The sequence below is a fragment of the Pagrus major genome, chromosome 20 (genome assembly GCF_040436345.1).
Source record: "Pagrus major chromosome 20, Pma_NU_1.0".
Taxonomy (NCBI): domain Eukaryota; kingdom Metazoa; phylum Chordata; class Actinopteri; order Spariformes; family Sparidae; genus Pagrus; species Pagrus major.
The window spans coordinates 23,602,689-23,615,534 of NC_133234.1; the positions used below are offsets into that span (position 1 = coordinate 23,602,689).

General features: G+C 43.7%; 1 protein-coding gene across 1 annotated transcript in view; it reads right to left on the reverse strand.

The window, feature by feature from the left end:
* Positions 1–122: 122 nt before the first annotated feature.
* LOC141015952 (leucine zipper putative tumor suppressor 2 homolog) overlaps positions 123–12,846 on the reverse strand; it is a 38,734-nt gene continuing 26,010 nt past the window's right edge. Inside the window, exons 3-7 of the mRNA XM_073490178.1 lie at positions 7,381–7,923; positions 6,280–6,873; positions 5,941–6,063; positions 5,405–5,551; positions 123–3,134 (exon numbers count right to left, since the gene is read on the reverse strand). Of these exons, the coding sequence (XP_073346279.1) occupies positions 2,427–3,134; positions 5,405–5,551; positions 5,941–6,063; positions 6,280–6,873; positions 7,381–7,896 (2,088 nt within the window). The 5' untranslated portion in view covers positions 7,897–7,923 and the 3' untranslated portion in view covers positions 123–2,426. The remainder of the gene's footprint in view (positions 3,135–5,404; positions 5,552–5,940; positions 6,064–6,279; positions 6,874–7,380; positions 7,924–12,846) is intronic.

A 12,846-nucleotide genomic window follows, 5' to 3' on the forward strand; every position in this document is an offset into this window, starting at 1 on the left:
GAATGTAAATCATTTGGTGCACAAATACAATTAATTCTTGAAAAATAACATCATTAAACACCTCATTTCTGGTGGTAACGCATTACTCGACATAGTAACTGTAACAATATTACCAATAGCCGTTAGATTTTGTCTTTTTTTAATTAAAAACAGTGTTCAAGAATGTACAGCATGAAAATATACATTTAATGTCTTCATACAAATATCGTGGATTATAAAATTATACAGAGGAACCAGAACAAACATCCACACTCACGTTCATATACAGGCGTCGTATCTGTAAGAGCAAAATATAATGTGCGACATTGCTTTGGTCTATTCACAGTGGCTATGTTTGTTATTTGTGAGATGGACGAGACATCTCTGGAAGAAGACTTTATGATTGGTTGGGGTTATTTACAGAGGACGACGATTCAATCAGCAGTGACAGGGCAACAAACATGTTGTACAGGGAAGTAAATACGCGTGAAACTGGTCCTATACTGGAAAGGTTGGTGGAAAAAAACAGTCCCGCCACGGTCAAAACGCCAACGTTCAGTGCATGGTTCCCCTTCAGCGATGTCAAATAAAGTCTGAGTAACGCTTCACCCACACACAGTCATCAAACTTTAATCACCTCTTGCAGAGAGAAAGTGTCATTTCTGTAATTATCAGATAGAAGAGCCATCGTGGGTGTGCGTTTGTACATTTCTGTACTGGAAAAAAAAAACAGCAGAACAATTTCATAAAGCCAAAAGAAACTTAAATTCAGACTGAATTCAGAACTGTAGGAATGAGTGATGAGAATATTCTGTATACTATGAGACAACATGAATGTGTCGGCCATCACAAATTTAGTAAGCAGGTTTTCTTTTTAGTTAATCAGTGTCCAAAACAGAGGCACATCTTTCTTATCCAGCTGCTGAGTCCAAAAACAGACCCGTGATTCTTTCCTCCAAAAGGACTCGCTATTTGTGTAAATAGTAAACTGTCTACTTTTGTAAATCAGGAAAAGTTTAATGTTTCCTCAAACCTTTCAAGTTTTATTAAAGCATTGTCCAAATATATACAAAAACAAACATTTTCTCTGTGTTTGCGTATCCGTATGTATCTGAGGGTTTTGGGAAAACGATTAAATCATTACTTCAATTCATGCATGCCTGTTTTGGTTTTGTTTGATGAGCATGCGCCTAAAACAGCAACAGTGGACGACCAGTCTGTTTTAAGTTTGAGGTCTAATTTCAAGTTTCTGACTTCACTGAGCGGTGTTCTACAATTTTGGATCATTTTATCTAAAGAGAAGAAGTTTTCTAAGGATGATCAGAATGATCTTTTCTGGTGTCTGACGTATTGTTAACGTCATAGACTATCACCACCCACGAGCCCAGCATGCTTGGTCGAGCGTGTGGGATCGTTTTTGCGCTCTTATGACGTGTGCCAAAATGTCTGCTGTGAAAAAGACCAATTGATTTTGATGAACATTTACAATTTCATGATGTGCAGTTTCAGTATTTCAGAAGATTTGATCCATATCTCCAGCTCCTTCACTACCGGGAGAGCGATTTAATCTCATCTTCTGAGGTCAGAGAAAAGCTGACGTGTACTGAATGTCAGGTGTTCAGGTCGTATTTGTTCCAGATGTTACTGGGTTTAATTACATTGTACTGCACAGATGTTCATGATATTATTTCCACCATTTAGAGTAAAGTGTCCAGGATGAGAAACTTCAAATGGGACCTAATTCTGTCTGCTTAATAACAACTAATTTGTGCCATATATTATTATTTTGTTTTTATTTGAGGCAGTAGACGTATTTTGGAAACATCTTCTGTTTACTTGTTGGTCATGATATTTTTACATCGAGTGGTTTTGAGAAAACAACATGATTCTCTCCGCATCACCACCACCATCATCATCATCACCTCGCTCTGATTCACTCTCTTATCGTGACGCGCTGAATGTGTTATCCCACGTTTACCGTCGACTGACAACAGCGTGGGCTCCATCCAAATTAACGGCACTAATGAGAGCTGACCGCTAACACAGAGTGGGTGCGTGGTGCTAAACCCAGCAGGGAGGGTGGAGTCATCTCCAACGCAGGAGGATGGTTAAAGTTTGGGAGAAGTTACTCACTCACAACAAATGCTTGAAACTGTGATAGAGGGACCGGGATGACTCGTTAACAGTAACGGAGACGTTAATGGAGGGGCAGAGGACTGAGGTGGCCTACTAACGACTAATAGAGGTCACCGCCTTTCAAGTGGGACTCCTCAGAGAATAGACCGATGAGGCAGAACTAAAGTGTGGCTGATTTTACACTGCAGATGTGAGTTTTTTTACACTTGTGATACCAATCTGTAATATTCTGTCGAGATCAGATGTGACATGTGGGTGAGAAAACCTTTAGCTGACAGTAGTGCAAATTAAAAGACGGGGAGACACGAGGGTCAGATTTCAGTGGCGGCGATCTCATCAAAGTTGATCTCGTTGCCGCTGCCCTCGTCCTCCTCTCTGCTCTCCAGTTCGTGACTGAGCTCCTGCAGCAGCTGCTCCAGCTCCCGGTTCCTGCGGTACATCTGCACATAGTTCTGCTGCAGCTGTTTCTGGTAGCGGATCACTTTGTCCTTCTCCTCTTGCCATATCCTGCGCTCCTCCTCGAAGCTTCCTGTTTGCTGCTCGGCGCGCTGACGCTCGAAGGTCAGCTCGGCCCTCATCCTGTCCATCTGCACCTTCATGTTCTGCAGGGCCTCGGTGCTGCTCTGCCGCTGGGCCTTCGCCTCGTCACTCTCGTAGGCCAGCAGGTGCTCCTCTGTTTCCTGGAACACCTGACACTGTCTGTTTCCTGGGCCCTGATTGGCCAGAGCATCTCTGAGATGAACCAGCTCTCCTTCCAGACGTCCAACTTTTTCTCTGAGCAGCTCCGCTTCGCTCTTGCGGCGCTGCAGCTCGTTCTCACACACCTCCAGCTCCAGGGTTCGTGTGCGGGTCGTGCCGTGGGCCTCCTGGAGGAGGACCTGGGTGTTTGTCAGCTCGCCACGAGTCTCTCTGAGCTGACCCCGCAGTGACACGATCTCTCCCACCCGCTGGGCTAACTCCCCCTGCACTTCCTTCAGCTGCTGCTTCAGCAACGAGATCTCCCCCGACTTCTGACAGACCTGAGAGGAGGAGGGAAACATCCAGGATTCAGTTCGACAAAGCACCAGCATAAATTATAAAGAGAAGTTAAAGAGGGTTACAACTGACAATTACATTCTTTGATTTTCTTTTTAATTTATGTTTTGACAGTCAAGAACAATCACAGTTTACATGTGCATGATTACAGTAGTTCCAAAGTATGTGTGTCCTCTTTTTTTCTCCAAATAAAAACGAACAAAAACATGAGAAACCTACTGACAAAAACAAAATCCTAATGTATTGTTACGTTTCCCCAGAAAACAAAACCTGAAGGACGGGTCACAGATTGGGAAACTAACAAAGCACTGCACAAATCACAAAAGAGTCAGAGCAAACTGGTCCCTCGGTGTCTAAAAGGTGGCGGTGGGAATAAAACCCACAGCCACCCACTGATTCTGTCAAAATGATAGACGAACAAAAAACATTGGACCCAAAAACCAAAGGTGAAGTGGGAGTCACTGAACAGGGGGAAACAAAATGTATAAAAACTGGCCAAAAGAAAAAAAAAATCTCAAACACACTCAACTTCACTCAAACAGAAAACACAGAGAGCCAACTGATGGTGTTGACTCCCTGAAAACACACAACCACTGAGCAGGGGAACTGCAGCCCCCTTATATAGTCTCCCAGCTGACTGATTGCAGCCAGCTGAGGGAGAACATCACAGGTGCACCCAATAGCTTCTGATGACCTGTGACCTTGAGAAATCCCTGTTCTCATCAGGACCTTGGGGAATCTCTGATCTCTGTCCATAACAGTAGTACCACAGACCAGATTGAACTGACAATTATTGTCAGTATCTTTTACTCTGACACTTATTTTCTCCAACAATCAATGAATTGTTACGTCTAAAAAATGTCAGAAAATAGTGAAAAATGTCAATCACAGTTTCCCAGAACTTTCTGTTCCGACTAATATTTTCAAAAAAACCCAAAGACACTTTACAAAACACAAGAAAACTAGAAAATATTCTCATCGGAGTGGCTGAGAGGCATTTTTGCATAAAAAAATTACTTAACTAATCGATAATGAAAAGTGATTCATTCAATATAGATTGACTGATTAATCAGCAGATAGTTTCAGATAGAAAATCAAATAAAAGTCTCATTAAAATCCTGAAGACCCAAAATCATCTAGTTTAAAGTACCTTGTCACACTGAAATCCAATAAAGGTAATTTGATTTATGTTTATGTCTCACAAAATGGATGTTTGGCTGAATACAGAAAAAATTCACCTCATAGAGGAGTTAGCTGTATAGCAGGCTAAAAGTGCGTTGAAGCAATTATTTTACAAGTACAGAAAAACATCTTTTTCATGGGAAAGGTTATATTAAAAGGTCCTCTCACACATCTGTACGACTGAATGTGTGCTCACTCACAGATCGTGTAATGAAAAGGAAAAAAAATGGCATCAGCCCTGAATGTTGATGCATCTCTCCTGAATAAGAAGCTGTGAGGTAAAGTTCATATATCACCCTGTATAAAAACTAGATTTACCTCCTCGTGGCTTTATGCCTCCACGCAGCAGACAGAAAGGTGTTTTTAACATTATGATGTCACACTGAAGTTGACCTTTGACCTTTTGTACAAAATGATGTCAGAATTATCTTATGAATTGCTGAGTAACGGCCAAAAATGTGTTCTGTGAGGTCACAGTGACCTTTGAGGCATGAAAAGACAAAAATGATCAGTTAATCAGTCTCAGAGACAAACACAGACTGTCGATCTTTTTCAATTGATTCCTTGTGATAATTAATCACCAGCAGCAGAGAGGAGCGGTTCTAATATTGATCCGTGTCTTTTTAAAACAGAGGCAGTCTGTTCTGTTGGTTTGATTCCTGAGGCAACATCTTATTAAAAGTTCTTCTTCCTGCTGTCACAAGAACAAACCTCTGATTATGCTGCCTGTCAGACCGTGACGAGGGCTAAAAGATCCCCATCCATCAGACCTTTACAGCTACATTTATTATATCCTGTTTTAAATGAATGAATGAGAGGTGCACTGAACAATGATCGTCATGTTCAAGTCCATTTCTTTTCATTAGTGAAATAAATGTATCATAAATATTATGGAGGAGCTGATTGATGCTCTAAAATAAAAGTCATTGTATAATATGAGCGGTGCTTAAAGTAATGTGAGTTTAAGGAGAGATGGGAGATAATGAAATCGATAAGAACTTTACTGCCTAAACCTTTTCTTTTTATCGGTGTCATCACTACCTGCTGAGGAACATGTCAGCGTGCTGCTCACCTCCCACTTGCTCTCCTCCAGTCGAGGCCCCAGCTGGATCTTCTCGTGCTCGTAGGAGGAGCAGCGCTCCTCTAGCTGCTCCCTCTCCTTCAGGAGCTGAGCGAAGTCCTCCTGCAGCTTCTTCTTCTCCTGCTGGAGCTGATACACCTGCAGCCGTGACACAGCCAGGATGATCTTAGTCATTCAAAAGGTAGCTGCTGATTCTAGATGTGATGGATGTCTGCACACGACGACCACTCTAAACAAAGCCACACAGTCCTTTCGCACACTTTCTACCCTTGTGCTAGAGGATTTGTACAATTTAAAGGGACAGTTCACCCTAAAATCAGATATACATATTTTTCCACAGTCCTCTCTGGACTTTAATGAAACTAGATGGAACTCAGGTTGTGGTGAAAAACTGAACAGCAGTGTCTCTTTCCAGAAATCACGACTCGGTTACTCAAGATAAAAGGTTACTCAAGACTCCTGTGGCTCTGAAAAGACATTTTCCGGTCTTTGACTGTATTTGTAGAGGTTATATCATAGGTTCTGACCTGCAGCTGGAGCACCTGCTGTGCTCGCTGGGCCTTCTGCGAGGCTACCTGCATCCTGGTGGCGCAGCCCTGTCTCAGCTCCTCCAGCTCCAGCTCAAAGCGCTTCTGCTTCTCCTCATAAACCTGCAACAAACACAGGCCAACACGTCAATGAGGATTTACAGTACAGAAAAATATGTTCTGTCATTGAAAAATGAGTTTGGAGTTATTTGCAGTGTCAAATTCACCCACAGAGCTTGATTTAAATATAAAAAATAGCTTTGAAAAATACAACAGCAGTGATTTTAAAGCTACAAAAAACTGAGGAAAAAAGGAAACACTCGAGTGAGTTTTACCAACCTGACAAATTGCGGCTTCATTCTCATCCAGGTTTTCTCTGAGTTGCTGCAGCTCCAGCTCTCTCTCCCTCAGCTTGTCCTCCAGGTCTCTCACCACCCCCTCATAACCTTCCACTGGGCCCGGGGAGCGCCCGCTGGACCCGCTGTCAGACAGAGGTTGTCCTCGACCGCTCAGCGAGCCGGAACCTGTACTCTTAGAAGACGAGCGCCCGCTGTCAGAGTTGGAGTGTCCGTGTCCGCTGACAGGCGGAGCGCTCTTCATGGGCTCCAGGTGGCCGACAGAGGCCTCACCCGATGTCTGGTTGTAGCCGGCTGTGCTGTACGGTGGGAGGCCGGAGAGCGAGGTGCGTTCAGAGTCGGACAGCTGACAGGACTGACCGCTGCCACCGCCGCTGTTACGGGCTCTGCTGTACAGGTTGCATTTCTCAGTGGAGGAGGGGGACACCTCTCTGTGGGTGGGGCTGAGCAGGTTCAGGTTGTTTTGGCTTTCCGATCCGTTGGCACAGTGGCGAGGGGAGAGGTACTGCATCGAAGTACGGTTCTTAGGAATGACAGGTTTGAAGGCAGTGGGCCGCAGCACTGTTTTCTCCATGTTCTGGAGAAGAAACACAAAATAGAGATGCACAGTTGTCAACTATTAAGTTAATGGCCAACGATTTTGATAACTGATCAATTGGTTTGAGTTATTTCAGAAGTATCACCCATTGTCATTTCCCCAGTGACCTCCCAAGGAAACTCTTCATACAGTATCTGAATACATTCAGTTGCCAATTTATCAGGTACTCATGATAAAACTAATGTTAGACTGCTAAACTAATGCAGTCTTAGACAACAGTCCTGCAATTAATCCTACATTCATGAAGGTTATAATTTGACCTACAAAGTTTTAAACAGATGTTAGTTTGACTGTGTGATCATCTCAGAGGCTGCATTTTTTGTTGCTGTTGAACTTTAATACATTTTACTGACAGGTGTTTCTGTTATTTTGTCCACCCCACTGATATCATCGAGACTAAATGACAAACACCTCTCCGTAAAATGGGATATAAAACATTTTCTTTAAATAAGATTTTATCAGATTGACTGACGGATTGAGACTCACCCTCTCCAGTTTTCCGGACACAGGGATCAGTTTTGGAGGAGGTCCCCCCATATTCCCATTCAGCCCTAATCCTTCTTTGAGCTCGTCTGCGTCACTTCCTGGGCTGACAGGTGTCACATGGTTATCATTCCAGTCTCCTACATAGTCCTCATTCACATAGGTATAGTTCCCGTTCCCAGTTTCCTTCTCTAGCCCCCTGCTGGACCCGGTGGAGCTCTGTTTCTTCAGAGGAGGGATGCTCTGCAGTAAGGGGTCCTGGGGCGACTCAGAGCCCAGGCAGGAGGCTCCTGGTGTGGGCCGGCGGCCCCTGGCTCCCAGCTCGACACCTGAACGGTGGTCCTGGTAGGGGCCGGGGCGGGTGGCGATGAGGCTGCTGACGGAGCCCATAGGATCCACAGTGGAGGGCGGAGCGTTGATGGGGGGTGAAGAGCTGGAGGGGTGTCTCCTGCGGGCTCCTCCACTCAGGCCGGGGTTGTGGGGCTCAGCAGAGACGGGCAGAGCCTGAACCAGGGCCATGGTGGCAGCTCAGAGGGGTCACTCGCTCTGAGGGAGGAAAACAACAGCAGTGTGAGTCCAGACAAGTCTAATGTTATCCAAGACAAGTCAAGTCCAAGTCATTTTAGACAAGTCGAAGAAATAGGAAGTCAAGTCTCAAGTCATTCCAGAAAAGTCCAAGTCAACTCACAATAGCAAGTCCAACTCAAGTTTCAAGTCATTTGAGACTGGTCCGAGTTCTATCCAAAGTCAAATTCACGGCTGAAATCTTGTCACAACATTTGCCAAAGTTGAGTCTAAGTATTTCTCAAGTCATCAGAGAAAAGTCTCAATTTTTACACACTAACACAAAGACCTGTTCTTGTCATACATCTCATCTAGGAAACTAAATACTGGTTGAAATGCCAGGTTTTTCTCTGATAAGGTCAAATTCTAGCTGTTCTCCACACCAGGGTGCTTGCAAGGAATTTCTCCCTGCCAAATACACACACACACTAGTATGGAGGCCAAACAGAGATGATATACAGTAGACTGAAGCATACAAATGTCCCACAAGACCATGGTGGCCCACACACAGAGAACCAGGACAGGCCATTCATGAAGGCCATTCAAGCAGCACAAACAGGGCCCGAGGCATGAGGCTTGCGAGGCATGAGGCAGCAGAAGAAAAGGGTCTCTTTTCATTTGAGATGTAAAATGGCTTCTAACATGCTGGTATTTTCCCTGACAGCAACAAAGGCTACTGTCTCAACACATCTTATCAGCCGTAGGAATAACCGAAAGTTCATAACAGTGGATAATACCTCAAACGAGGAACACAGAGAAGAGGAGACAGGCTGAACTTGCTGTGATACTCTAGCTGTGGGTGTTTTAAAGTCGCTGAGTAAATCTAACAGTACACAAAAATAAACAGTTGTGAGAAACAATTTAACAGCGTAGGAGGCACAAGAGCTCACACACTTACTCTTTTCACTCCCACACTCTCACAGGCCTGGTGGTAAATATTGACACTATAACAGGCTCGCACAGACGATGATGTCAACAATGGATGGTGAACAGTGGAGTGTTGTGTGGAGAACAATGGCAAACAGCACGCATGATGATGAGGTCATGGTGCACTGACAACACGAAACAGCAGAGCCAGTTGTTCTATAAAAACATCTCAGTGAGTCGCAAAATATGAGGAAATCCGACTGACGGGTGTGTCCTGTTCTTGAGAAGCAGACCAGTTTATCAAAAGTACGGCGAGACTGCGGTTCTCAGTCACTCGCAAATTTGAAGTTTGTTGGTGAATCACTTTTCCTCTTGTTTCCTCGCCTCTGTCCTCTTCTTAACCTTCCTGTTGACACATTGACTGTTTACATGCTCAAAATATTTACTTTTTTCCCCCCCACAGTGACCTCTGACCACCAAAATCTAAGTTCATCCTTGAAGGGAATTTCTTCCTCAAGGAGCTGCTTGGGCAATTTTGTTTCCTTGCATCTAAATAAGATTATTAAAATTTTTATGACCGTGAGAACACAGCCCGACTGATATATGAGTTTTTCATAATGTTTCTAAGCCGGTATTCTCCCCCCTCCGACCAGAAATATGGGATTTTCTTTTGGGGATGCGTCGCAACCCAAGCTAACTTTTGGCAAGTTGGTTTGTGTTTGTGTACAACGCATCCATGACAACGCACAGAGTCACCTGTAAACAGGCAAGAGGCCGCGTGTCGCAAACTGCGGCGATAACCCAAATTGAGATGCCTATTATGAATATACTGTATACATGTCCAGACAAAGAGCACATACCTCTGCCAAGGCCCAACAGTGACTCTTTAATTCAGTCAAACCCAATCCAAAAACGCCCTATCTTGCAGTGTTAAAGAGAAGTGAGAAAAATTCCTGGATCCACACCAAAAGTTAACGTGGTCTATTTTGGACTGTGGCCCATCCTCCATCCAAGTTTCATGGAAATCTGTTCAGTAGTTTTTCATGTAATCGTGCTGACAACCCAACAAACAAACCAACCAACAAACAAACAGACACAAGTGAAAACATAACCTACTTGGCGAAGTTAAAATGTCTCATAAACCTGAAAAATATCGACATATCCTACATACCTTCAGCCTAGAATATTAGTGTGCATGTACACGTATTCAAAGAAGATGAAAAAACCCTGGGGACACGAGTGTCCATGTTTGTAATTAGTGATGAAGATGCCTGATAAGATGTCAGAGGGGCTGACAGCCGGCCTGCTGGCCACACACACATCTAGACTCCACCTGCCAGGACAGGGCCGTGCCAAGTCATTTACCAACATGCCAAGTTTACTGAGAGCCTACGAGGCTACTACTGCGTTTGAACTGTGATTAACACGTGTTAATTAGCACATTAAAAGTTGGGCTAATCCCTACTTACACTCATTATAACTGATTAAGACAAATCTGGTTCTGCAACATGTTGGCATATGTAAAAACTGAAACATCTATACAGCACCAGCATCTGTCAGTGTCTACTTTTCTTATCATAGAGGTGGTATAGCTTTAACAAACAATTATTAGAAAGTCAAACAAAGGTACTGCAGTCAATACTTATTTAAAATCCATTCACTCACTCCCTCATGGGACAGGAAGTCAAGCAGAAATGCTCCCGTTCATTAATTCTCTTTGGTCATTTGGTAAATGCACTTTGAAATGGAGTTTAAAATGTGCGTCATTAAAGATTCATCCTGCATACTTCAATTACTGCTGTCAGTGATGGAAGAAGTATTCAGATCAGACACTCAGGTAGAAGTAGCAATACATCAGGGTGAAATTACTCCACTACAAATAAAATAAGTGCTTTAAAGTCCTAATGAAGGAGAAGAACAAAACTTTGAGCAGCAAAATGTATTAAAAGTATGAAAATTAAAAGTACTCATTAGGTTCCTGAATGAGCCCCGTCAGCGTAACAGTGTGGAGGCTTCTTCTGGCCGTTGCTTCTCCTCAGATCAGCGTTTCTGATCGTGGGGGGAGTCCATTCTGCTGCCCTCCCACTCTCTCCTCATAAGTGAATAAAGCTCTAATCCTGCTGGACTCAAGATGAGTGAAACTATGCAGAGACTCTACTGAGGAGAGCTGAGGGGTCTCAAACTGTTTTTAAAGCCCCCGTCATGATCATGCGGTCCTGGTTTCTCTTTTGTCGTCATGGTGACCGGGGCCTCAAACATTAGAAGGGGAGGATGGGGGGCGGGTCAGAGGGCTGACAGGGAGGCCAGGACCCCTCCTTAGCATCTTAAAGCCTTCAGTGGGTCTATAGCTTTCACGAGCTTCCATACGCTTCCAGTTGGTCTTAATGGAGGATAAATGGACATTAACAACTAACGACGGGCGGACGAAACCTTGACAACTATACAGAGGGGTTGAATGTAGATAATTTACCTCTAATATGAAGTGTAATGGGGTGTTTTTAGTGTTTAGGAGAAAAACCCAGAGATATTCATATTTACTAACATAAGGTCCAAAGAAAACCAGCAAATCTTCTCATTTGAGAAGCTAGAACAACATAATGTTTAATGCAAAAGTCTTACACTATTTTCTGTCCATTGGCTTATTCATCTACTAGTTTCAGCACTAACATACTGCATAAACACCACATTTCCATCTGATATACACAGCGTGTTTTTGCTGTGTATAAAGCACTGCATAGCGCTGCATTATATTTCAACAGCCCCGATAATGCCTACAGTGTCAGCTGACTCTGACTGTGAGCAGACTGTTTTTGTCTGGGAAAGCCCTTGAAGGTTTTAATGCCTCTCAGTCAGGCAGCAGACAGACAGACAGACAGTCAGTCACTCCTCCAGCAGGAGGAATGTGTGGCTGCAACAACTAATGAGAGTTAAGACTTAACATGGACAGAATTAATGCTGGTCAGTGTTTGTACAGCCATTGTTTTTCCGATGTCTCATCATTCACATGCCACAGCCTGACAGAGGAGATCTGAAGTAGTATTTCTCCTGCGTAGAGCGTTTTTTGCTCTTCAGCAGCCAACAGTAGCAGCTCTGGGGACTTGCTGTCACCTCGAGGCGTCAGGGTTTTATCCCCAGGCTTTCAGCACTGACAGTTTTATGGGATTACTCGTATGAGAAAAGAATATAGGAAAAAGCTGCATAGAGACAATCTGCAACTGCTGCAGTTTTTAAAAATGTGATTGTTCTGCATAAAACTGTGGGGCCCAAAACCTTACAAACTAAAAGCAAACGCATATCACACAAAACACAATCAAGTTCATTTTGTAACTGTTAGTTGTCATGGCTGGATTAACCCTGTATTTTTGGGGGGGCTTTTTATGGCTTTATTCATAGGACAGTTTGGGGAGATGACAGGAAATGGGATGGGAGAGAGGGGGGGTGACACGCAGCAAAGGGCCCCAGGTCGGACTCGAACCCTGGGCCGCTGCAGTGAGGACAGGGCCCCGATTAACCCTGTATTTACCCAGTACTGACCCCTTGTTTGTGGTGATTTAAATTACAAAAACATTGATTTAAAAATAAATACCTGGATGTTTTGTACACTGGTCTTTGCAAACGAAAGGGAGAGAGGAGATAAACGTTTCTTTTACACGTCTTATCTCTGAGATGAAATGGGAGCTGCAACACAGATGAGAAATCCATATGCTGACTGCTGAGATCAATACATTTCAAAATTCTTGCCGAGATTTCAGTCTACACGACCTCACTGAATATGAAATGTGAAACAGAGTCTGCAGTCTGCTCTGAAACATCCAACTCAAAGGCCTGAGTTCACAGACTGACAGTCAGGTCAGTCCAGTCACAGCGGTGCATTTCATTAAACATACAGCACTAAGTCTAGATACATTTCATTGATATTCATTGGCATGCAGGGCAACCATTCGTCTGACTGCATCTGAGGTTGGCATCAGAGAAACGCGCAGTATAAAAGCCTTTTTATAGAAGCCATATTACAAAGATACAGTATACACAGTTTAC